This window comes from Sciurus carolinensis, chromosome 3 (assembly GCF_902686445.1).
Source record: "Sciurus carolinensis chromosome 3, mSciCar1.2, whole genome shotgun sequence".
NCBI lineage: Eukaryota > Metazoa > Chordata > Mammalia > Rodentia > Sciuridae > Sciurus > Sciurus carolinensis.
The window spans coordinates 148,622,638-148,646,698 of NC_062215.1; the positions used below are offsets into that span (position 1 = coordinate 148,622,638).

At 35.7% G+C, this 24,061-nt stretch overlaps 1 protein-coding gene across 5 annotated transcripts in view; it reads right to left on the reverse strand.

Annotated features, from left to right (window-relative positions):
* Window positions 1–677: 677 nt before the first annotated feature.
* Window positions 678–24,061, reverse strand: part of Trak2 (trafficking kinesin protein 2) — a 58,168-nt gene continuing 34,784 nt past the window's right edge. For all 5 annotated transcript variants that reach the window (XM_047543345.1, XM_047543350.1, XM_047543347.1 and 2 more), the window contains 13 exons: window positions 23,823–23,899; window positions 21,467–21,583; window positions 20,274–20,483; window positions 19,599–19,677; window positions 17,385–17,515; window positions 16,942–17,016; window positions 14,655–14,792; window positions 12,482–12,558; window positions 11,836–12,039; window positions 10,140–10,438; window positions 8,632–8,898; window positions 6,734–6,839; window positions 678–4,659 (listed from right to left, as the gene is read on the reverse strand). In XM_047543345.1, the coding sequence (XP_047399301.1) occupies window positions 3,981–4,659; window positions 6,734–6,839; window positions 8,632–8,898; window positions 10,140–10,438; window positions 11,836–12,039; window positions 12,482–12,558; window positions 14,655–14,792; window positions 16,942–17,016; window positions 17,385–17,515; window positions 19,599–19,677; window positions 20,274–20,483; window positions 21,467–21,583; window positions 23,823–23,899 (2,459 nt within the window). In that variant the 3' untranslated portion in view covers window positions 678–3,980. The remainder of the gene's footprint in view (window positions 4,660–6,733; window positions 6,840–8,631; window positions 8,899–10,139; window positions 10,439–11,835; window positions 12,040–12,481; window positions 12,559–14,654; window positions 14,793–16,941; window positions 17,017–17,384; window positions 17,516–19,598; window positions 19,678–20,273; window positions 20,484–21,466; window positions 21,584–23,822; window positions 23,900–24,061) is intronic.

Consider the following 24,061-nt stretch of genomic DNA (forward strand, 5'->3'; position numbering starts at 1 on the left):
CTTCTTTCTGATCATGTGGGCTGGTTCCCTCTGCCACACTCTTCCTCTATGATGTTCTGTCTCACCCAGAGCCCTGACGAATGAAGCCGGCTTTCTATGGACCTCTGAAACCGTTAGCCCCCAAATAAACTTTTCCTCCTCTACAGTTGTTCTACTCAGATCTTTTAGCCACAGCAGCAAAAAAAGCTGACTAAAACAATGGATGAATCTTTAGAAATACAGAAATTGTAATGGAGATGAAAATATAAAAAGACCTTTTTCTTTAGAGACCAATAGTGTTTAAATTTAGTTTCTTGGAAACCCTAACTGGTTAAGAATTTCAAGAGAAAATTGTGAACTATAGGAAAAGAATTGTTTCACATTTCTGAATCTTCTCAAACTTAACATCTGCATATCAATGACTTGAGATGGTAGGGCAAGTGTCCACTGCCGACCTGCATCCCAGACATTGGAGTTTATTATTACTGTTACTTTGCTAAGGAAATATGGGATAGAGAGACACTACTTTAAAAAAAATCTGCAAAATCCAGTAAGATCTGTTTACTCCTTGACTGTTACTGGTTTGTTTAGTGTGTTGGCTCGACAAGTAGAGGTTGTTTTTCAACTAAAAACATCAAAGAGACTTAATGCAGGCTCATCTGAGCAAAGAGCTGGGACAAAACACAGGGAGACAAAGGAAAAATTAAGAAGCTTCTCATGTTTATTATCTGATTTACATTTTACAAAGCAAAGAAAGGTGCACAAAGAGTTGTTTGACAAAGTCAAATCCCAGACATCACACAATGGTATTTCCCTGGCTGTCCCAAACAGAGGGCACTTGTGCCTACTCCCAGGGGTCTATGCTCCGTGATGCAACAGTTATTACAACACTGTGCACAGTTGTGATGCACATGGACTACAGGTCCCTGTGCAAAGGACGGCGCACTAAATACTGACAACCCTAGTTCCAGATGTCCAAAGTTGATGTTAGAACCACCCAGTACTAATTATGTACTAGAATGGTCAGAAAAACAACTTTGAATACTGTGCAAAATATACCTTTTTAAAAAGAGAATAGGCTCTTGTTGTGCACCTCTAATTTATTTCCTCCCTTGCCAAAATCTGACCATTTATGTCAAATCAAGGGCATATAGCACAAGAATGTTTTTAAAAAAAAGACTTGTAACAATAATCGTTAACTTCTCCCTAAAGATCCATGCCTTCAGCTATTTACATAAGATTTGGGATCTTCCTAATTCAGGAGAACTTTCAATTCTGAGCTCAAGAAGGTTATCTCTCCTACTAGATAACAGGATACTCAGAAATACCTGAGGTATTAATCACTGAAAAATCTGGAGGAAAAACAAAAAGATTGGGGTTTCCTATACTAGCATGAAAGTACAGATCCAGCTAACGAGAGAAGAAACTATGAACAGAACCAAAGCATACAAGAGAAACTAAGGAGGAACTTGCTGTGAGGCTCTAGCTCTTCTTACTATGCTTTGCAGGTAGTTTTATAATAGAGATTCTCAGGCTGTACCAAAAATGATTTAGGTGGAAACTTCAAAAACAGCAAAACCCAGTTTTAAGATAGGATACATTTCTAGAGACAAGCATGCACCAGCATATAATTTTTCATTTTTTCACATAATATTTCTGATGACATCAGTATCAATTGAATTTTCAAAAACCCAGGTCTGGTTTTCTTTAATCAGATGTGCTTATTTGGTTGCTAAAACACCCACTCTGCCTCCAGTAACCATTTAAGCATTGAATATAAAAAAATTATGCTCAACACAGAACACTACAAAATCTAGCTGAAAGAGATTTATATAATATGCATCTAAATCTGATAATTTAACATTCTTTATACTTCCTAACCCTATATTTTCCTACTTCCTGATGTTTCTTGGAAACTATAAATGTCCACGCAACAGGAAGATTACTTTCTTAGGAAACAAATAAAAAGCTTTAAGAGTTGGCTAAAGTAAGCACCCCAGAGTTACTTTACAGAGTAGAAATTCAAATGCCACTTTAAAAAAATGTGTTCGAGTATTTAGGAAATTCTAACATTCTATTCTAATGCCTTACTTACTTGCCTGGAATCCTTTCTGATTGTGTGCGTGTATGCTTGCTGACATCAGCAAGGCTGAGCGAAAGGGAAAGAATGGGAAGTTCTATTTCTACCCTTTGTTTTTGAGGAATTTATTTAGAAAAGTTTTATTAAAATATTCTAAAAAGTATGAAAAACTCACACATTCTTACCACTGTGTATGTGTGTTGGTTTTTTATTTCTTTGGAGCACATAGCTCTTTATATAGGGGAGGCACCTCGAAAGGAGAGAGGAAGGACCACCCCTGGCCTGGGAATAGGCCTGGGAATAGGGACCACAGGAGTGGGAGTCAAGATCTCCTCAGAAAAATTGTCTTTCAGTTAATTAATGACAAAACAGCAAAGCAGTTGCAAACTAAGCACCAGAAAGACCAAGTGATGCATCTCCTGTTTTCATGAACAAAGTCACAAGTCTCCTCCCTCATCTTCTCCCTATCATATTTTTCATGTAATGATATTCCCTCCTGAACAGCCCCACTCAGACAAAGCCATGCCATCTGATGAGGGACAAGACCCTGATCAGCAACACTTAGAAAACAGAAAGACTTCTTCCTAATTCACAGCCTTCCTGTGACAATGCTGAATATTGAAACCTAATTTAATGGTCTCACTTTACCATTTTGGTTTGTCAAAAAAGAACTCCAGAGAAAAGAAGAAGCTTAACTCTTCCACGGTAAAGTTTGTCCTCTAATTCTACAGAAAACCAAGTACGAGGCAGATATGTTTTATTAGGACAAAAAAAACAAAAAAAAAAAAAAACAAAAAAAACCCCAAAAAACAAAATAACAACAACAAACAACAACAGAACACACTTGCAAAGCAAGCACCTGGGTTTTACTTCAGTTTATAATAATTTAATGTGCCTGAGAATTTTTGTGCAAATATACGTCATCTTTCATTAAAAATATGCATAGCGCACTTTGGAAAAAGTTGTGACCAACTTTCCTTAAAAAAAAATTTTTACATATATAAATATACAACATAACCTAATTCCTATCGATTGCACTTTTGGTTTAACCCCTTCCAGCCTCCAAGGAAATTCGAAAGACATGCAATTGATGTTTGTCTTCCTTAGCCACTGTATTATCCAAAAAAGATTCTAAAAACAAGTTTTCTTGGTTCTAATTTACCCATATTTTTCATCTTAAAGTAAATCCCTCCCAACCCCTACCCACATTTTGTTTTTTTTGTTTGGATGTTGTATAAAAATACAAATTTAAAAATGAGCTTTCAGTAATCATTAATACAATTCAATTTGATGGTGTTTGAGTTCACAGTGGCTCCAAGGCCTGAAAACAGGAAAAAAGGAGTCTCAACTTATGACCTAATGAAAAAGATAAGATTCCTTGTTTTGCTAATGCTATGAACACACCATTAGATGGACACATAATTTAACCAGACATCAGCAGTAACATTTGGGCATCTCGCTACTGTGAGTAACAGACTGAGGTTACCACACCAACTCTTCAGAAGGGCTTTCTCTGAGCAACGTCAATGTTTCTCCTTTTCTGTCCCCATCCTTCTAGGCAGGTTCTTCTGGCTATGCTCACTAGAAGTAAAGGTGTCAGCAAGTTCAGTTTTCTGCTGTGTTCTAATATTACTGAATTTGTTTTCTATTCACTTTTTATTTTCAAGACAAGAAAACTCAACTGAAGGAGTGTATTAAGCCTTTCTTTTCTGTCTTCAAACACTAATGGCTCATTCCATAATACTTTCAATTTACCAGACTTCATCCACAAGGACCTCAGCCTAATCTTGTTTCCACGCCTCCACTGCCCTCTCCACATTCACAATCCTTCTGCAACATTCCTTTTCTCTCAAGTCAGACCAGATTGCTTGATCAGTGCGTATCTATCCTTCATGTACAAGAGGTCAGGTAATGATAAGCTTCAGTCCTCCTTCAGGATACTCATTTTGGGTGAGGAGGTGCAAACAGGGGCACCAAAGCTACCCATCATGACTGGAAGACTCTGATTCCTCCTCAGTCCACCCAATAAGCTGCTTCCTGAATTTAAATAAACAGCAGAATCTGTTTTTTGTAGACTAATTTCTGCGTCTTGGCTTTTTCCATTCTCCTGGGTGCCAGGGGTCTTGATCACTCTGGCTATCCCCAGTCGCTTCAACCTGTCCACTAGGTTCATCTTCAACTGACCCACATCAGGAGGATTCCGGGAAGGTCTCAAGCCATACATTTCCTGGAGGAATGTTTCAGCTGGACGGGAGGCCAAAAAATTTTCAGAGAGATGCAATCGGGGCTCAAAGGGCAAGGGAGAAGGGCACGGTGAGTGAGATGGGGAATTTGGAGGTGTGGAAGGGATAGCCAGGGTTTTAGGAAGAGGCTGGAGAAGGGGGTTCTCTGAAACTGGGCTGTGGTACACTTTAGCAGAGATGCCGCGCTCCTGTAGAAGTTTGGCCAAGCTCATGGTGCTACTGAAGGTTATAGTAGAATCTCGACGGTTTGTGATGGATTCACCAATGCTGAGTCTATAGGACATGGCAGGAGAATTCACAGCTGTGTTTGATGAACTGCTCCCACTACTTCCACAGGATATCGAAGGAAATCCAGAGCTCAAAAAAGAAGCAGGAGAGAGTATTTAAGAATAAAAAGCAATCCTAAACTGGTGTTTAATCTTTTTTTTTGTACTAGGGATTGAACCCAGGGGCATTCTATCATTGAGCTACAATCTGTCCTTTTTATTTTTATTTTGAGACAAGGTCTCGCTAAGTTGCAGAGGCTGGCTTTGAACTTATTATGATATTCCTATCTCAGCCTCCCCAAGGAGCTGGGATTATAGGTATGTGCCAGTGTGCCTGGCAAATTTTCAGTTTATATTACTGAGAAATAAAAAATCTCTAATTATTAAATTCTCATTTTTCAAGAAATGTTAATTCCAAACAACAGTAACATACGGATACTTAAGAAACAAATTTTTCTCAACCTTAACTTGGAACATGTGTTTTTAGGAAATTAGAAATAATTAAAAGCTTTGGCAGCCATTAGACTCTTTCTTCTTATTTTATGCTCAGTTGAGAATAAAAACTAAATAAGAAATCAGGTACTTAAGGAAATGGTGACAGAATGTAGAGTTCTTCTTTAGCCAATTTTCTCCTGAACAAATGTTATCAGTATTTAATAAACTTTCACTTTATTACAAAATGCTCAGTATATCACAATTTCAAGGTTTTTAAAGATTAGGAACAAAATGTAAGTTTCTAGAGCACCAACTTGTATAGAAGAAGCAACAGTCAAGCAAGTTCGATTCCTTGGTCAAATTAATCCAACTAAGAACCTCTGATCTGGTGCAGTCCATATTCTTTATACCATCTCTAAACTCCCTGATCTTACTGTAGATTTCCGAAATCATATATTGTCATACATTCATATGACAGTACCAACCTGAATTAAAAGTCCCTTCAAGAACAAATTTTATAAAAGTTACCTTGGTGACAAGAAGAACAATATAGACTAGAATCGCTATTGGATAGTATTTAAATGCTTCCCTAAACAAATGATTTATTTCTATCTTATAGATATTATAAATCAGAATCTTATTTCCCTCTATATTGAAAGCTAAAAGTTAAGGCTCAAATGCATGAATCATCTTATCTAGTATACAAGACTTTATGGTACATTTTGTGCACTAGGTTTCATTCCTCTACCCATTTTATATCCTTGATTCCTCTTTACATCTTCTTTCTTTTTTACTTCTAGTTAACAATATCCCCACAATAGTCGATGTGTCTCTGATGGAAATGGCACCAACATGGCTTACCAAGAGAAGCTTGTGTAATAAATAATTTGACCTTGCCCAGAGAGGTCTGGTCTTTGCCCTCAGTTCCTCTAGGAAGCAATCTATGTCATAGCTGATAGAAATGTCTTTGGTTAGAGTGGGAGCTAGTCCCACTTAAGATGGGCCTGGCTACACCAAAGTCTTATGGTGAGGGTTGGTCATACCAGAATGACCAACAGTGTGATTTAGGATTGGGGCTTTGGGTCATACAGTATCAGTCAAACTGGATGGAGGCTGACTTCAACCATGTGGGTAATCAACCAGTCAATAATGAAGCCCCAGTAAAAACTCTGGACACTAAGGCTTAGGTCACACATTGATGGCAGAAGAGTTATGAACCCTAAGGACAAGAGATTCTTCATGTGTAGAAACCCCAGAGACTCTGCCCTATGCATTTATTCATTTAGATTAATTTTAACCTATGTTCTTTCTTTGTAATAAAACAAGTAAAATAATTTTCTGTGAGTTTTAGCAAATTACTGAACTTCATAGGGTTGTGGGAACCCTTTGAACTTCATAGGTAGTATCAAAAGAGAAGGTGGTATTGTGCAGTGGATTGGTCCCTCAAATTTTGCAATGTGGCTAACTCTGGATATAGACTTAACTGGGTCATTAACTAGCTGACCTTGAACCAGTCACTTCAACTTTCAGAGTCCCAGTTTCTTCATTTTAAATAATACTCACTTGTCCTGCCTACTTCAAAGAGTTAAAATGATCAAATAAGAAAATACAATGTGAAAATATTCTAAAAACAAATTATACAAAACATTACTTAAAATTCTGGGAATTAAAATGAAGGTAATTTTATAAAGAAATTCATGCGAGGCCCCGGATTTCCCAGGCCCTCTTACCTAGGGGTAACCTGAGTGATATCAGAGGGATGTAATATCCTACAGGTGGTGAAGGTGAATGTCGAGTTCGTGCATGACAGACACTTTCCTGGGTTTGAGGTTGAAACTGAAATGAGATTTTTAGGGAGCCAAACACAAAAGTGAAAGACTAGGTTAATAATGTAAAAAGCTCATCATTATTTATTAATACTAAAGCATTTATCAGCTGCCTTTTGTAGTAAAAATTCCCAAATATGGAAATAAAATAAAAAAGATTGCACTAGTATTAATTGGTTAGTATACAGTTTAATCCTTCAAAACTTTAAAACTGTAAATTAAAAGGCATAAAAAATTAGCAATGAGACAAAAATACACTGAAAAAAATATTTAAAAAATCAACATTTAATCATCCAAATTCTATGCCAAATTACTTCTATGATTTTCAACGTGTAGTACGAGTTCACAGGTGAAAGCTGCTTTTATAGAAATGCCATGATGGGGACTTTTTTTTTGATGAGGTGACATTTGCATTGCTGGTGCAAAGGCAACAGTGGGTAGAAGTCCTGGCTCTTTAGCACAAATCAAGGCAATGTCACCAAACAATACTTGGATTTTTTGTTGTTATGCATTCACAATAACAAAAATACAAAGCCAGATTTACTTAAGAATGTCCTTGATGAAGCAGTAAGAATTATTTACTAAATCTTGAATCTGGCCCTTGAATCTTTATGCTGTGCAATAAAATGGAAGTATGTGTTAGCACTCCTGCTGCACACCAAGGCAATGGTTATTTAGAAGAAAAGCATGTGTGCAGATGAGCTGAAATTTTTTCAGAGCACCATTTTTACTTGAAAGAATAAGAGGTAAGCTATAGTTATTCAGATCCGGGTATCTGGCAGGCATTTTCTCTAAAAGGAATAAAATGAACCTACTCCTTCAAAAGAAAAAACAATGATATTTTCTGCCAGTGAACTTTCAAGTAAAAATCAGAGGAGAAACTTGTATCCACCACTGGAGAGCTTGAAAACTTCCTAACACTTTTCTTTTGGGATAGGTGGTGATATTAATACAATTTTAATATAAGATAATGAAATGTGTCAACATTTAGAAGATCTGCATAACTCACTAAAACAGTATTTTCTTAATGACCAATGCATATTTCAAAACTGTGCCTGAGTAAGATAAATTCAAAATGCAGACAGACCAATGCATTTTAATGTAACAAAGTGTGAAAATTCATTGATAGAATTTCAGATTCTATATTGCTACAAATGTTCAAGAAACTACCACTGACCAAGGTTTGGTGTAATATTAAAGAGTATACATAAACATCTGAAAAGACTATTAAAATACTCTTTCCTGTTTCAACTTTTAAATGATTGTGTGAGGCTGAAATATTTTCATATTGCTCAATCAAAACAACATACCAAGAATTCTGCTATCTTCTATTAAGCCAGAAATTGAAGACTTGTAAAACTGTCAAACAAAACATTTTTTTCTTACTACTTAAAAAAAAGCTATTTTTTAAACCACAGTATTTGTGTAACAGGTAATTATTTTTAAGCAACTTAATATTTTAAAAAATCTCTCAGTTTTGATTTCTAACACAACAAATATCAATTGATGTAACCCCAACCCACACAGAAACACTCTCTTGAATTCTCAAGAATTTTTAAGAGATACTGAGTCAAAAGGTAATGTGAACCACTGATGTATCTCTGCCGAATCCATGCAAGCTGGCTGAGATAAAGTATAGAGAATTAGGAATGTCACTACTACTATAGATTTTCATTATCTTAAATCCAATACTGAGTACACTCCAGTGAGATTTGAGCAGAGGTAGCCAGTTGATCATACAGAAGTCAGAATGCAAAGAGCTACTGTTTACTAGGCCAAGCTCAATCAAACACTCATCTCACCTGCAACTGGTCCACCTGTTGAAGTTATGGGTGGTAGGAAGATCCCTGTTACTGGTTTGGATACTGTGGGTTTCTGTTCCACGTGAAGAGTCTGCTGAACCTGAAAAGTGATACCCTCCTCTTCATCTTCTTCTAAATCTGAGATGTGATAGATGGCATCTTTGGGCAACTGGGTAAAGCCTTTAGTAATGACACCTGGTCGTGGATCAAGAATGGTTCCCAAGTTTGGTTGAGCAAGCTGTTGCCAGTGATGTAGAGTTTGTGATCCTGAGTAAGAAAGTCAAAGGGAAAAGAGAGGCATCTTAAATCTTGAAACAGAAGTTAAAATTATATGTGCAATGACCATAATGATAGTAATAAAACTACTTAATGGTGTTAATATTTTGTTAAACTTGGCAAATTAAAATTCTCTGTGAAAAGACTGAGAAGACATTGAAGGTATAATAATAATCTATTTTGAAAGTAAACTTTAAAAAGGACATTTAAAGAAAGGGAGAAAAAAATCCAAGAAGACACTCTTAATAGAAACCAGGATGCTGAAGCAGTGAGGAAAAGGATGATATGTACCTGAGAGATGGGCTGCATTTTCCCTGGTGGTAAAAGTCAATACTCCCCTGGTTTGGAACTGGGCCTATAAACTTGGAAGCCAAAGCCAGGCTCCTAGGTTGGGAGATAACTTGAATTTTCAGTAATTTCTATATGTACTTCCCCACCCTGTTCATGATTCTCTCTTCTCTGGGTTCCCAGGAAGAACAGGAAAATGAAGATGATAAAAAGAATACATTCCCTTGGTTCCAGTGTATGGGACCCTGGTGAGTGATCATCCCAAGAACCTGCACCAGATGCAGCATCTGGTGCATCCTAAGAATGGCAACTCTGACAAATGCCTGCATCAAACTAAATTATGCAACCTTTGAGTTGGGGGGGGTCCTTGTAGGTTAATTAGGAATTTTGTTTAATGCGGAATTCTTTTTTGATAATGTCAGAGTCTCTTTAGAGAATTGTCAATATTCCATAAAACAAGAAATTTATTTTTAATTCAAGTTCTACCTTAAAATAAAAACTTAACTGAAACAGAAATGAAAAAAAAAAATTGCAGGTACACACACCTCTAAGTCAATTATTCCTCTTGAGTAAAGAATTCTTTGTTGAATAGAAAGGTGGAGGTGAAATATCATCTCCAGACAATTTTCACTTATCATACCATGGAAACTGCTATTAATGACATTTCTTAGCAAAGGATAGGAAAAGATTCCTCCTCCTCCCTTCTCACATTTATATTAAAAATATCAAAAGAGAACTGATGGCTAACAACTTAAGGAATGCTGAACTCCCCATTTACTAATTTTCCATAAAACACTTAACATACTATCAGCCCAACAGTGAGATTTAAAAACAGATATCTTCCACACATAGTACTCCTATAATTACAACACAAATCTCAATTCCAGAGAAAGGAAAGTCCAAAACGCCACCTGATTTGGAAAGGGCCCTTACTGACTTATTACCTTCAAGGGGCTTGACGATTTGTAATTTTTCTGGCATAAAGCCTCGAAGGCAACTGGCACTGCTGAGGTCTGTGATCTCTGACTGGTCGGTGCAAACAGAAGCAAGGCTCTCTGTGGGAGTGTCACAGCCACTAACCCCTTCTTTTTGGTCAGCAAGAACCTGGATCTTCCGTTCCCACTCTTGGGCAAAGAACTGCTTCTCACTTAAGTAGTTCTGTCGACGCAGGCTAAGGCGATGCAGTGCTGTAGCCAAATCACTATCTTCAGAGGGCTCTGGTTGGCTCACTGACTGAGAGCGCCTGGAGGAAAATCAAATTCACTGATCAGATCAGAAAGACATGACCTCTCCTTTTATAATGGTGAACATTTAAAAGATTGATTTTAAAAGTGAAGTTTCTCATAGATTATCAGGAATACAAAAATAATAACAAATCCAAATCATCAGCAATACTATATGTCACTTTTATAGATCATTTCAAATGACTTGAGGCAAGAAATATCTTTCATTGTTATGCTGTGTTTGCCAATTTAATTTTATTTAATTCATGAAACTATAGATATATCCATCTATCTATTCAGATTAGGTAGTCACAAAAGTAAATGTTATCACATTTCACTGAATCTATCCATTGATAACAAAAGGTACCATTATTTTATGTAACATGATAAAAGAGAACATGCTATCCATTAAAATGGCATGTCATTAATTGAAACACAACAGTTTAGAAGTACCAAATTGTGAAAAAAATTCCTTTGGGCTCTGAATATTACAAAATATTTAAAAGACAACAAGATTTGTATAATACTGTATTTTCATAGTTTTCAGATGCACTTTTTTTTTAACTTTTCAACATTTTGAATTAGGAAATGTTTTACAAGTGACATCAAAGGAAAGATTATACTTGTTCAGTAACTGTGTGAATTCACATAGATTTGTTCCAGAGCTTCTCCTAAGACTGTATAATATGTATACATATTATAATAATATATAATAATGTATAATATATATTATATATATAATAATATATATAATTATTGTATAATAATGAATGCTACTGTGGGTCACAACATGCTCATGACAGACCAGGCAACACAAACAAAATCTCCTGTGATGGGTTTCTGCATTAGGCAAGATTTCCTCAAAGTGCCAAATATCCATGTTTCAAAGACTTCTAGTTGACTTTCTAATAAAGCTGCTTAGCTTCTAGTTATATTTAATTTAATGAACTGAACTAATATAAAGAAGGAAAATAATTTGAGTTTAAATAAGAAATCAGAAGCAACTTGGAACTTAGCAATATGTACTCAAACTCATTCTTTATCCCCAAAGCACCAAAGTAGCTGAGATTATAAATAAGGGATATGAGAAAATGTCATGTGGTGCATTTATAACATTGACCAAATTGAGTCAAACGAATTTGATTTTGAACATGAAAATTTAGACTCATAAGCAGTGAAGAATTTTGAAGTTAAATACAAGTTCTATTTTGAACACACTTAGTTTTTCCCCTCAAAAAACTTTGATGAAACTGATAATATATCCTACACAGATGTAGGACATTGAAACTGAATGAAAACGGAGAGTTACAGAACATGTATGGAACAGTACAGAGGAATGCTGGAATACTCAGTATATGTATCTGGTATGCCAACGCCACATGAAATGCAGAGTCACGCTGTGATCTGTGTTTCTTACCCTGGAACCTCCTCCAAGTTGCTCCCTGGGTTTGGGAGTGTTTTTTCCTCTGTGTGCTGTACACCAGACTCAAAAGGTTTTGCTGTCATGATGACACTGGAACGGTTTGAGCCTGGGATGGGCAGCAGGGCTGGAAATGGGACAGAGCGGCCCCGTGTGTCATTTGCAACCTTGACAGTATCAAATACCCGTTTCTGTTGGGCTCTGTCAAAAAAGGGAAGAATTCATTACTATTCCTGCCAACCACTAGAGTGCTCCAGAAGAGTCATGTATGTATAGTTCATTAGAAATAAAGTCACTTTGAATAGTCTCTAAAGTTTAGAGACTTTGGTTCTTAAAAGAACTTAGTTTTACTTTAAACTTTAGTTCTTAGTAGAACTCTTAGTTTTTAGTAGAAAATAAACTTAAGAACAAGAGAACTCTCTGTCAGTACAAGGAACAACAACAACAAAAACCCTGAATAGTAAGATTTACTATTGAATTTCATAATAGTTATCACTTTGGATTGTGGCTTTGTTTTTCCTACTTAGTGCTGGTGATTGAACCCAGCGCCTTACACATACTATTCTGAACAACATCCCCAGAACTGTGGCTTCTGTTTAATGTCCATTCCAGTGGTTGAGATCATCTTGTGACCTGTACTTACTTTTGTTTAAAGAGAGATTCCTCATCCAAATTCAACTTTTTACGCATGGTCCCCTCAATCTCAGCTGCCAGAGATTCCTTTAAAAAAAAAAAAAAAAAGATTATGTGCTTCCTGAAGTGATTATTGCCTTTAATCAACAGATTTTCTAGCAGCCTATATTTTTGGTGTTGTAATAAAAGAAAACACAAGTAAAACTCAGGGTGAATCAAAAGAGAAACTGTGGAAATAGAACATTTGAACAAGAACCAACTACCTTTGCATGAAATATTTTTATAAGAAAACAACAGGAATTATGACAAACAAAATATTACACTTGCAAATACGCAAAAACAAAAAGGTCTGAAAGGCCATTAAGCAAGAGCTATTTGTAATTCTCTGCAATGATTACTTCTTGTTTTCTGTAATTTCTATCTTATCCTTATCACACATATATAATTTTTATAACATTAGAAAAATCATTAAAACATTAAGTAAGTTTTCTCTTCCCCTGTCAGAGATGAGGATTCAAGTAGCATGGGTGACATGCTCAGTGGGGCTGAGCTGAGGATGACTGGAACTAAAGGCAATGAGATGAACTCATGATTTTTATTACATATACATATGTAAATATAAATTTGGTTAGAAAAATAGACCTATGTATTGTGTAGGTGTGTATGTATGAAATAGAAATATTCTCCAGCTATATCTGCAGAGAGGGCCAGGAAGCAAAGATACTCTAGTGGTAATAGGTATGCCTAGCACCTAGTCTTGCATTCAGAATACCACTCCTCTATAAAAGTGTCAGCAGAGCTCCCTGGAGAAATGGCTGATTCCAGGGCTGGGACAAAAAGTACAAGATAAACTTGAAGGAAATCCCACTGGTCATCTCTGGGACAATTTGAATATCAAAATAAATAATAATAATATTTATTATTATTATAAATAATAATATTTATTATCTCCAACTATCAATGGAGATAAAACCATGAGTGAAAGTCTGATAAGGAACAGGACATTTAATTTCAAAGTCTCTCTGCACAAAATACTAACACCACCAATAAAGGGATAAATAGACATTGTGAAGACTCCTGATACAATGCACTGAGAATAACATGGCTTTATTTCTGCCAAAAATGCATTATCTGAATCTAATCATGAGGAAATGCCAGACAAACTTAAACTGAGTACATTATACAAAGATTATGAAAGATAAATAAAGACAAAAGAACTGTTCTAGATTTAAACAACTAAATGCAATGCATCCTTTAAAGGACACTATTGGGGGAACTGGGAAAATCTCTATGGGCTCTGTGGATTAGACAACAATATTATATCAAGTCAATTTCCTGATGCTGATGGTTGTAATGTGATTATAAAGGCATGTTCTCCAGAGTGTTTTTAGCAGACACACACTTATATACTAAGGGGTAACAGGATGTATCTGCAACTTATTAAATGGTCCAGAATAAAAAAGGAAAGATACGTAATACAGCAAATATAGTAGTATGTTAACAGATGAAGAATATGAGAGTTCTCTTTACTATTTTTAGAATTTTATTTTAAGTTTAAAATTATTTCAAAATTAAAAAGCAAAATTTATACCCTCATATCCTTAAGAAAATCTACCAAAATTTACAGCTTTGGTTTTTTAAAAATTTCACAGGATTGCACTTAAGTGTTTAAGAACTAGATTGCTAAGACAATTCTTTGAACCAACATCACAAATTCTGGCATAAACTCAGAAGCTTTTATTAATTTCTTTCATTCAAAAGATACTGTCTTCTAATGAATTAAACAAACGCAACTCCTGTTCTCACGGAGCTTACATTCTAATGGAGTTAAACAACAAGAAACTTGAAAAGGTACTGAAAGAGGTTTCGATGCTTGAAGTACTGTTTAATAAGTAGTAGATGCTCAGATGAGAGCCACGTTTAAGTCGCTCTCAGTACACAGATTAAAATGTAATTTCCTTATGGTTCATCTCACTTATTGCAATACTCTAGGGGGTCATCTGTTAGAATTAGTGAGAGTATTAAGGAAGATGGAGGTCTAAACCTATAACTGGATCCCAGAAACAAGGACAAACCATATTATCTCATCTCAAGTTACCTTACGCCATCATAAACCCTATCACTCTCAGGACAATCTAATCTTAACAAGTTTCCTCAACTACATGGAATTTTCTGTTTCTTACCCCAGTAAAAGCTCCATAAGATTGGGAGAAGTAGAGATGAGCGGCAGGGCCAGACCTGCTACGAAGTTCCTTTATTTCTTCTTGGGATTCATGTAACATTCCCAGACACTCCATGTTCCTGTCTTGTAACTCATGTAGCTGAAAGAAAGGATGGTAGTGTACTTCACTATTTTCTCAAAACAACAATGAGAAAAAACATAGAAATCCTGGGAATGAGTATTAATTTTATCCAGGGGGTTAAGCTAACTTTATCAAACTTACAGAGGAAGTATAAAAGATATGGTCAAGTCATATCTTTCCTTAAACATCACTCTGAAGTCTGTAAATGACAAGATTGAAAGTACAGAAAGTGTACTTGTATTTGACATCAGGCTGTTCAAACACCTGAAACAAATAAATTTTCCCTTCTTGTTTCAGAATCTTCTCTTATAGCTAGACACACAAGTCTAGTAAAAAAGTATATAATTAAAAATTTTCTTCAAGTGTAGCATGTGTACCAGTTACTCATCAGAATCACTAGGGCTGGGAATGTTCATTAAAAATGTACATTCTAGCAGCTGGGCATGGTGGTGCACATTTGTAATTCCAGCGGCTTGGGAGGCAAAGCTAGCCTCAGCAGTTTAGAAAGGCCCTAAGCAACTCAGTGAGACCCTGTCTCAAAATAAAATATAAAAAAGGGCTGGAGATGTGGCTCAGTGGTTAAGTGCCCCTGAGTTCAATCCCTGGTATTGCACCCCACCCCAAAAAAGGTACACTCTAGGCCCTTGCTCTACAATTTAATTAGAAACTCTTGGATGGTGCCTGAGAATCTCCATTGAAAACTTGCTCTCCTAGGCAATTCTTATGCATGCAATTACCACTAAGTTATATCTAACATATAAAATTTTTTTTTCAAATTTTTTTGTTTTAATTTTTTGGGTTATGTCCTAATGTTTAGTTATTGTTCATGAGGGCAGCAATGAAGGAAACAATTTTTATATACATTAGTTACTTCCATTCTTACTCCTCCCCCAACACGAGCTATTTTTCACTTTGCTATCTTCATAGCCCATACTTGTCATATAAATTCATATTCTCCACAGTCACAGCATAACACTGTGAACATTTTATGACCTACTATACTTTTTTCTTAGTATTATATTGTGAAATAGTTTTCTAACTTCTACATAATTATTGAGCCTTTTAAATGGCTACAAAATACTCTATCAGGCACACACATCTAAGTTTAAATGGTTTAATTTCACTTCTACTAAATGTATTTTTCATTCTTTGATTTGCAGTCATAATCAAAATCAGTGGCGTTATTTTTTACTACTCATTATTTAAATTTCAAGTACACTCAGCCCAAACTTCATAAGTTAATTCATCTGCAAGCATTATTAAATCTCCATCAACATGTCTTCCTCTTCCTAACATGAGGACTAAGCGGGCTACCAAGCTGGTTTGCTAAAGGCAGCCCCTGTATTTCCTTCCATGGAGACAACACTCTGTCATTATAGATAGTGGCATCACAGCACAATCTCTAGGCTGTCAGTGTGCCTCTAATACAATGGCAGTACCACCCTTAATGTCAATTCGTCCACTGGGTTGTAGTGAAATGTCCAGTTCTCCTCCTCAGGAGGAACACTGAAATGCATGCGTTTCTTGCTTCCCCAGCTGCTGAGAATAGTGTGTGTAGACCCTGTTACAGGATCTTCAGCCACACCAGCCCATGGCACAAAATATATGGAGTAAAAGTCAAAGGCTTGGGTCTGCCCAGCAGCCTCTCCCTTAAGGGAGAGAATGAGTCCTTGCACCTTCCCTGTGTTTTCAACTTGTGGTAGATTCTCCAGGTTCACTTTCAGAGTCTCCAGAAAGGATCTGTTGTAACAATCACAGAGCTGGACAAGGAGATTTGGGGTAAATTTTTATGTAGACAGAAACTAAGAGTTTTGCTATCTCTCCTGACATACCTGCAAAACCCCTTACTACTGAGAAATGATCTTATTTTAAAAACTGCTGGTTGTTAAGGTAGACTGGTAAAAGGGTCCTATATTTCTAAAAAATCTTATAAAGGCCAAGTTTTTCTCTATTAATCAAGGATGTTGCTACTATTAGTTTTAAAGACAGAATTTTAAAAATGCTTTATTTACTTCACAGATTTTATAATTTCATCTTAATTTTTTGCTGTTGTTGCTGCTGTTTTTCAAATCTGGTAATTCCCCTTTAATAATTTAGTTATGAAGATGAAAGAAACTACTCATCCCAGCCTTCCTGAATTGCACAAGATCAAGGAAGACTTCATTACCTCCATTGTCAGTTGTCGCTGGGCATCTTTGGAAGCTTGTAGGTGAAGTCTTAGTTCTTCCTTTTCAATAACATGCTAACAACATATTAAAAGAAACACATGAAGTATACCCATATTAAAAATGTTTACTCCTTCCCTTTAAAAAACATCTTAAAAGTTTCTCTCTGGGGCACATAGTTTTAAGGTCTACAAAAGGCTTTTAAAATGAACAGATTTTTCAAAGGAAAATCTAACTACACTTACAGAGAAAAACGATGACTTCAAATTGCTTATTCATGACATTTTAGCAAATAAAGAAGATTAAAATAGTAATTAGATAAGACATTTAAAATGGGCTGGGAACCTGTGTATTTTGCTCCATGTATCTAGTGTTGCTTAGCAGACAGTGAATGATACAAGAATCAGTGCTTAGAAAACATCAGATAAATGAATGAATCACCTACTTCTTTAAGTTTGTGCTGAAGATCTACAATCTGAGACAAGAGTGAGGATATCTCTTCTTGGTAACGAATCAGTTCATCACTCTTCCCTGACAATTCTTCAGTCATTTTGGACATCTGAGCATTTGTTTCACCTAGGAAGCAAAGTAAAAAGTTTAAAATTTAATATAATGGTATAGCAGGGGTTGGCAAACTACTGCCTGTAGGCTGAATTCTGATTTATAACAAGGACTGGACAAGCATAAATATATTTTTCTTTAACACATTACAAAAGCTTTTTCCGGGATACGCGAATGCTGGGAATTACACAGGAGACAATGACACTGAAAAGAGATGACTTACAAAAGCAAACAGGCTAAATGTTTTACTTCAATTCTTTTCTTTATGAAAGATGGCTGTTCCAATCTTTCTCTTTATGAAGGACAAAAACACTAAAAGGAGAGAGTTAAGTGAATTATATATTTTTGCAAGTGCTAACAGGCAATTTCATTTGTCTTTGAGAACTTTTCAGGGACATAACTTAAATCCCATAATGATAATTAATCTTAACAAATCTAACAAAGGAACAGTTCCAGAATGGGACAGTCACAATCTGTGACAGAACAAGATAAAGCTATTGAAATGCTTCTGTAGGAGATAGACTTTCTGGGCTACCCAGCAAACTAAGCAGAGCCTCCAAAGTAAATCTTGCAGACTACCATTCATGCATGTGCATAAGATAGAACCTTCAGAATTCCACTGGAGAAATAAAACTTTATTTCATATAGAAAATCTGACGTCTAATTACAGGTGGAAAACCTACTTTGCACTGTTGTATAAAACTGTTTTTAACTTGACAGAGAGCCTCCTACACTTCAAAGGATAACAATAGGGAGGCAGGAGACCTGGAGCTGAGGTTGGGGAAAGTCACTTCCTTCTTTTTTAAAATGTGAAAGGTGGGTAATGGTAGTAGAGAAGATTCAATTACATTTCTTTTGGTTCTCTAATATTCTGTTACTCTAAGGTATCATATTTTGGGACCCACAGCCAGGATGAACTGATGTGACATTATCATATTGTGTATTTCAATATTAAAGGCTATATAATTACAGAGAAATTAAATCTTTTTCTGGTGAAGTCAATCTTTTTCTATGATTTACTTTAAAATTATTTTAGAGAACATTACTTCAAATCAAAATATATTCCTTTAAGGACTCAATGAATATTAGATTTAATCCCATATTTTAAGCCCTCATTCTACCTGTAGTTGGTTTTCTGACTTTGGCAAATCATATCCTCTTTAGAATTATTTCCTCAGTAACAAAATGAGAGCTTAAAGTCCTTTCTTACTAATATGCTATAATTTATTTGTAGTAATACAAGGCTTGGATCTCATGAAAATCAAAAGGAGATCAGCAGAGGAAAGGGATTGGGGATAGTAGAAGGGGAGAGAGTGGGGAGGTGTTGAGAAGTGATACTGGCCAAATTATATTGTTATATGTGTGCATTATGAATATGTAGTAAGAAATCCCATCATTATGTATGACTATAATGCACCAACAAAAACTGTTGAAGGAGGAAAAAAAAATAAGAAACAGGGCTTTATTTAATGATGATGGCAATTTGAAACATATTTCTTATAAATACATAAGGTATCATATTTAGGGTTGTAGGCTCAATGTGATAATACAGGACTTTTAGTAACTGCTATGATTTGGATGTGGTTTGTCTCTCAAAGGTTAATGTGTTGGAAGGTTGGTCCTTAGGGTGGTGGTGCTGAGGTAGTGAAACCTCTAAGAGGTAGGACCTAATGGAAGGTATTTGGGTCATGGAGACACTGCCAAAGAAGGATTTAATGCTGGTCTCTCCCAAGTATGTTAGTTTTCTGGAAAGCAGGTTGTTATAAAGCAAGAATACCCCAAGTGCTTGGCCCCTTCTGCATATAGCTAGCTCCCTTTCCACTGCTCTGCTATGTTGTGACCCAGCCAGGACCCTTGCCAGGATGCAGTTACCATGATGTATAGAATCTCTAGCCACCAGAATTATGATCTAAATAAACCTCTTTGTTAAGTTACTTATTCTTAGCATTTTGTTATAGCAACACAAAATAGACTGACAGGAAATTTTAAATTATTTCTTGAGCTGCTTTTACTGAAACTATTAATCAAATATCTAAATTGGAGATTTCCTAACAAAGAATTGTGCAAAGGCTTTGAAACAGAATATATTACTACTTACGAAGTTCTTTAACACAGTCATTGACAAGCTGTTGTTCCTTCTCTTCATAAGTACAAGTTTCTGTCTTTAAATGACAAGCCTTCAAGAAAAAAATCAGTATATGACAATATCTTCTAATGTTTTTATGGTAATAACTACAAAAAGCTTTGCTGTTTGAAGATTAAAGTTCATCACTTTTAAAGGAAAAAAATTACCAACAATGTGTCAAACTTAACCTATCACAAAATAAATGTATGGAAAAGGATATGACAAGCATCTTCCCTCACTGCTCTCAGGGCCTTTGCACATGCCCATTCCTGCCTCCTGTAACCTACATCCCTGATGAATCTCTAATCTCAGTTAAAATGTCACTTGCTTAAGTAGGACTTCCTTGATTCACTACATTATGCAAACTCATAGAAACCTGCATTTTTTGGATAGAGTTCTTCTCCCAGTTATTTATTTATAAGTATAAACTCCATTTGATGTCCATCCTGTGCTGTGGCAATCCCTATTTTTTCTGTCTATCTGCTATTATCAACTTTTCAATGGGCTCTAAGTAACAATGAAAGGCAAACAGTTTCTTGTCTGCCAATCCTTAATAAGAATGTTATGCCATAATTTACCTCAACACTATGTGCATCTGAACCTTGTAGCCTTTAAAGTAAAGGACAATAAGAGTGAGGTTGAATATACCTTGGATCGAAGAGCCATGTTCTCTTCTTCCAATTCCTTGAGCTTTTCTTGTAGCATGTCCAGCTGTAGCAAACCTTGAGATAAGCTAAAGGACTCATTGAATCTAAGAGGTGTAGAACAGCTAGAATCAGTTTCACTCTCTTCAGAAGCAATGGAGACAATTCGAAGTAATTCATCTTTCTTGGATAGCTCATGTTGCAGCTGATTAACCTGCACATAAGAAGTGCTTGGTTATAGCTTCTAATAAATGGAACAATTGTTTTTTTGCCATAAAAACATCATAAAACCAGATCCTAGATTTGAATGACTAAGATAACTAGTGCTAAAGATAATAACGAACCCCAAATGCTTCCTCAGCTACAGTTTTTGATCATCAACTAAACCAATACAGATTTTTCTTTAGTAGGTAAGAAGAAAAGTCAATTTTCATACTCTACAAAATAGGAAAATAGAAGATAATAATATAATCAGTTGAAAACAGTACAGAAGAACCATTGAAGTACCAGAATAGACCCCTTATATCAAATTCTTTTCCCAAGGGCTTATACTTTTAAGCTGTATATAACTGTGCATGTCTTCCTAGGAGTATTGATTTTCGTTCTAGGAAACAAATATTTTGAACATAAAGACCCAAATATTATCAACTGTAATATATTTATAAAATATAAATGAAACCTGATAAAAATAACAAGTTACAGAAAATGTGAAATTTAACCATTTGAGTTGATAATGAATTAGTTCTTAAAACAAATGTTTTATCAATATGAAATAAATATATTTTTAAAAATTTATTTTTCTTTTCTGCCTCTTGTTTTGGCTTTAGAGTAAAGATACCTATACTTGGGTACTTATTTATTTTATTTAAATAAATTTAAAATATGATTACACACAAAGTCTTCATGCAAAGGGGTAAGGATAGTTTTAGAATCCAAGCAGGGTGCTAGAAGTACCACAGATACTGAATATAGGCCTTAACATATAGGTATAACACAGACTAAGATAGGGTCAAACAAGCGCTCTTCTATATAGTAACATCTCATTTCTCTACTATTTAGTTTGATGGTTACCAAGAAAGTCAACAGGGACTGGTACTTACCTACTGTCATCATTTTCAGGAGTATCTGTGAAAATAAAGTTCTCCATTACACAAGACCTAACCATTTCATGCTGCAAATACTAGATCAAAGGCTTACTTGATCAAAGGCTTGTCCCAGTTGCTCCTCCAAGGCTTCATTCTGCTCAGATAAGACATGGTTTCGCTTTAAAAGAGCTTGTCCAATTCGAGCAGCTAGCTCCAGATCACGATCCCTCTGTTAAAACAACAAATAAACCCATTTCTTTGAGTACAAACAGAATTAGATGTCAGGTTAGAAATTCTGCAATCAATTTTGCTAAACTCAAAAGCAATCTCCTATAAAACACTGAGATTCATTTTAATGACCAGATACAAATGAACACAGGGCCAGGCACACAGGTAGTGTTTAATAAATTGGTCGATGAATGACTATTATAGTTATATATGCAAGAGAGCATTTCTTTTTTTAAGACTGAGTGATATTTTATTGATCATTCTAGTTACTAGAGTCCAACAATCAAACCTTTAAACTTATAAATGGAGAATTAGAAAAATCAACATAGGAGGTTGGGGTTGTGGCTCAGTGGTAGAGCGCTTGCCTAGCATGCGTGAGGCACTGGCTTCTATTCTCAGCACCACATATAAATAAATGAATAAAATAAAGGTCTATCAACACCTAAAAAATAAAAAATAAAAAATAAAGAAAAAGAAAAAGAAAAATCAACATAGGCTTTAAAAATAAGGATGGGGGCTGGGAATATAGCTCAATGGTAGAGTGTACACTTAGCATGCTCAGGGACCTGGGTTAAACCCCCAGCAAACACACACACACAAACACAAGATGGAGCCTGTACCATAAGAGCCCAAATACTTGTTGAGTGTAATTGTGTATTAAGTACAATAATGATATAGAATTAGCCATTTAAGATATGGGGATCAGGAAAGTATGTTAGAAATAGTTTCACTTAGGGCAAAGCTTATGTGCATTCAGAGCCAATGGTTTGGAAGAAAATATAGCCAAGAGCAAGATGATGTGAAATAAAATGGGGAATAAAATAAAGGATTGGAAATTTTGAGGCTCAGGGGTCTGCCTACAGCATGGAGAAGGAAATCTAATGAAGTTGGTGTTAATGATGCAGGGAGCCCTGTAGGAAAGCCAAGCAACAAGCCTTAATTCAGAGTTATACTTAGTAAGAACACTGGAATTCCATCTGCATAGTAGTGGAAGGATTTTATTCGTAGCATGGAAAACTGTCAATTTATATCTAACTGCCTTACATATGAATTCAGTTACGTTATGAATAAAATCATTATGAATAAAATCATTAATCATTATGAATAAAATTGTTTCCCTCTCATAGCACATACAAATGGATGGATTATCTCCCAAGTATCAAGGTAATTTATCTCATTTAAATATAAGCTAAGTGGCTTATACAGAAATCAGTCTGGCAATCTAGGGAGGAGAGGGGAGGAAAGAGGTATATACCAAAGAGAAAGTCTAATGAAACTGAGGTACAAGGAGAGAACACTATTGACTATTAATTGGAAGAGATACACTATACATGTTTAAAAATACACTAAGCATGTTTAAAATGCCATGAACAAAAGTAAGCTCATTAGCCCAAACTGAAAATAAAAACAGGAAATGCTTTTGTTATGGTTTAGATATACGCATCTCCAAAAAACTCTGTGTGAGACAATGCAAGAATGTTTAGAGGTGAAAGGATTCGGTTGTGAAAGCCTTAATCTAAAAAGTGCATTAATCCACTTGACTGTATTAACCAAGTTGTAACTATAGGCAGGTAGGGAGTTGCTGGAGGGGGTAAGTCACTGGGGGCATACCTTTGGGGTATATACTTTGTCCCTGGTGAGCAGAGCTCTCTCTGCTTCCTAATTGCCACATTATGAGCTGCTTTCCTCCACCACACTCTTTCACCATGATGTTCTGCCTCACCTCAGGCCTGGAGGAATGGAGTCAGCTATCTATGGACTGAGACCTCTGAAACCATGAGTGCCAAATAAACTTTTCCTCCTCTAAAACTGTTCTTGTTAGGTCTTTTGATCACAATGACAAAAAGCTGACTGAAACACTGCAGGGGTTGATTTGCAATGGATCTCCATTTGCAATGGATCTTCTTGAATGGGCAGCTCTAATCCAGGGTAATAGCAGGGGCAATTTAAAAACAAGATTCTTTTTTTCTAGGACAGAGAGTCCAGCCTTCACCATATTAATCAGTCAGTCAACTGATCGACCACCCTATCCTCTATTACTTCACAACAATCAACGGTTCAGAAACCATCTACTTTGTAATGCCAGGTGGCATGCCCAGCGTTCTACTTGTAACAATCTTACCCAAAATAACCCAGAGCATAGATATCACCATTTTTTATCTGATGTGCAAATCTAATAAATTACAAATGATTCTCAGTTTTACCTTTTTGTACCAGAGAAAGAAAAGATATATTCCTACCTCTGCGAGGAGATGTGTAACCATGTCAATGTCATTGTAAGTTTTGGTCATCTGCTCCACTCTATCTGTACCTAGAACTAAGTTAAAAACAATTTTAGAAAGAAGAGAAAATTTAAAATATGCATAAGCATTGAAAGATAACAACAAAAGCTCCAGATTTTTACAAAAAGTTATTTAGGAGTACTAAAATGTATGTGGAAAAAGGGAAGATTTTTCATGTATTAGACAATCAGGAAATA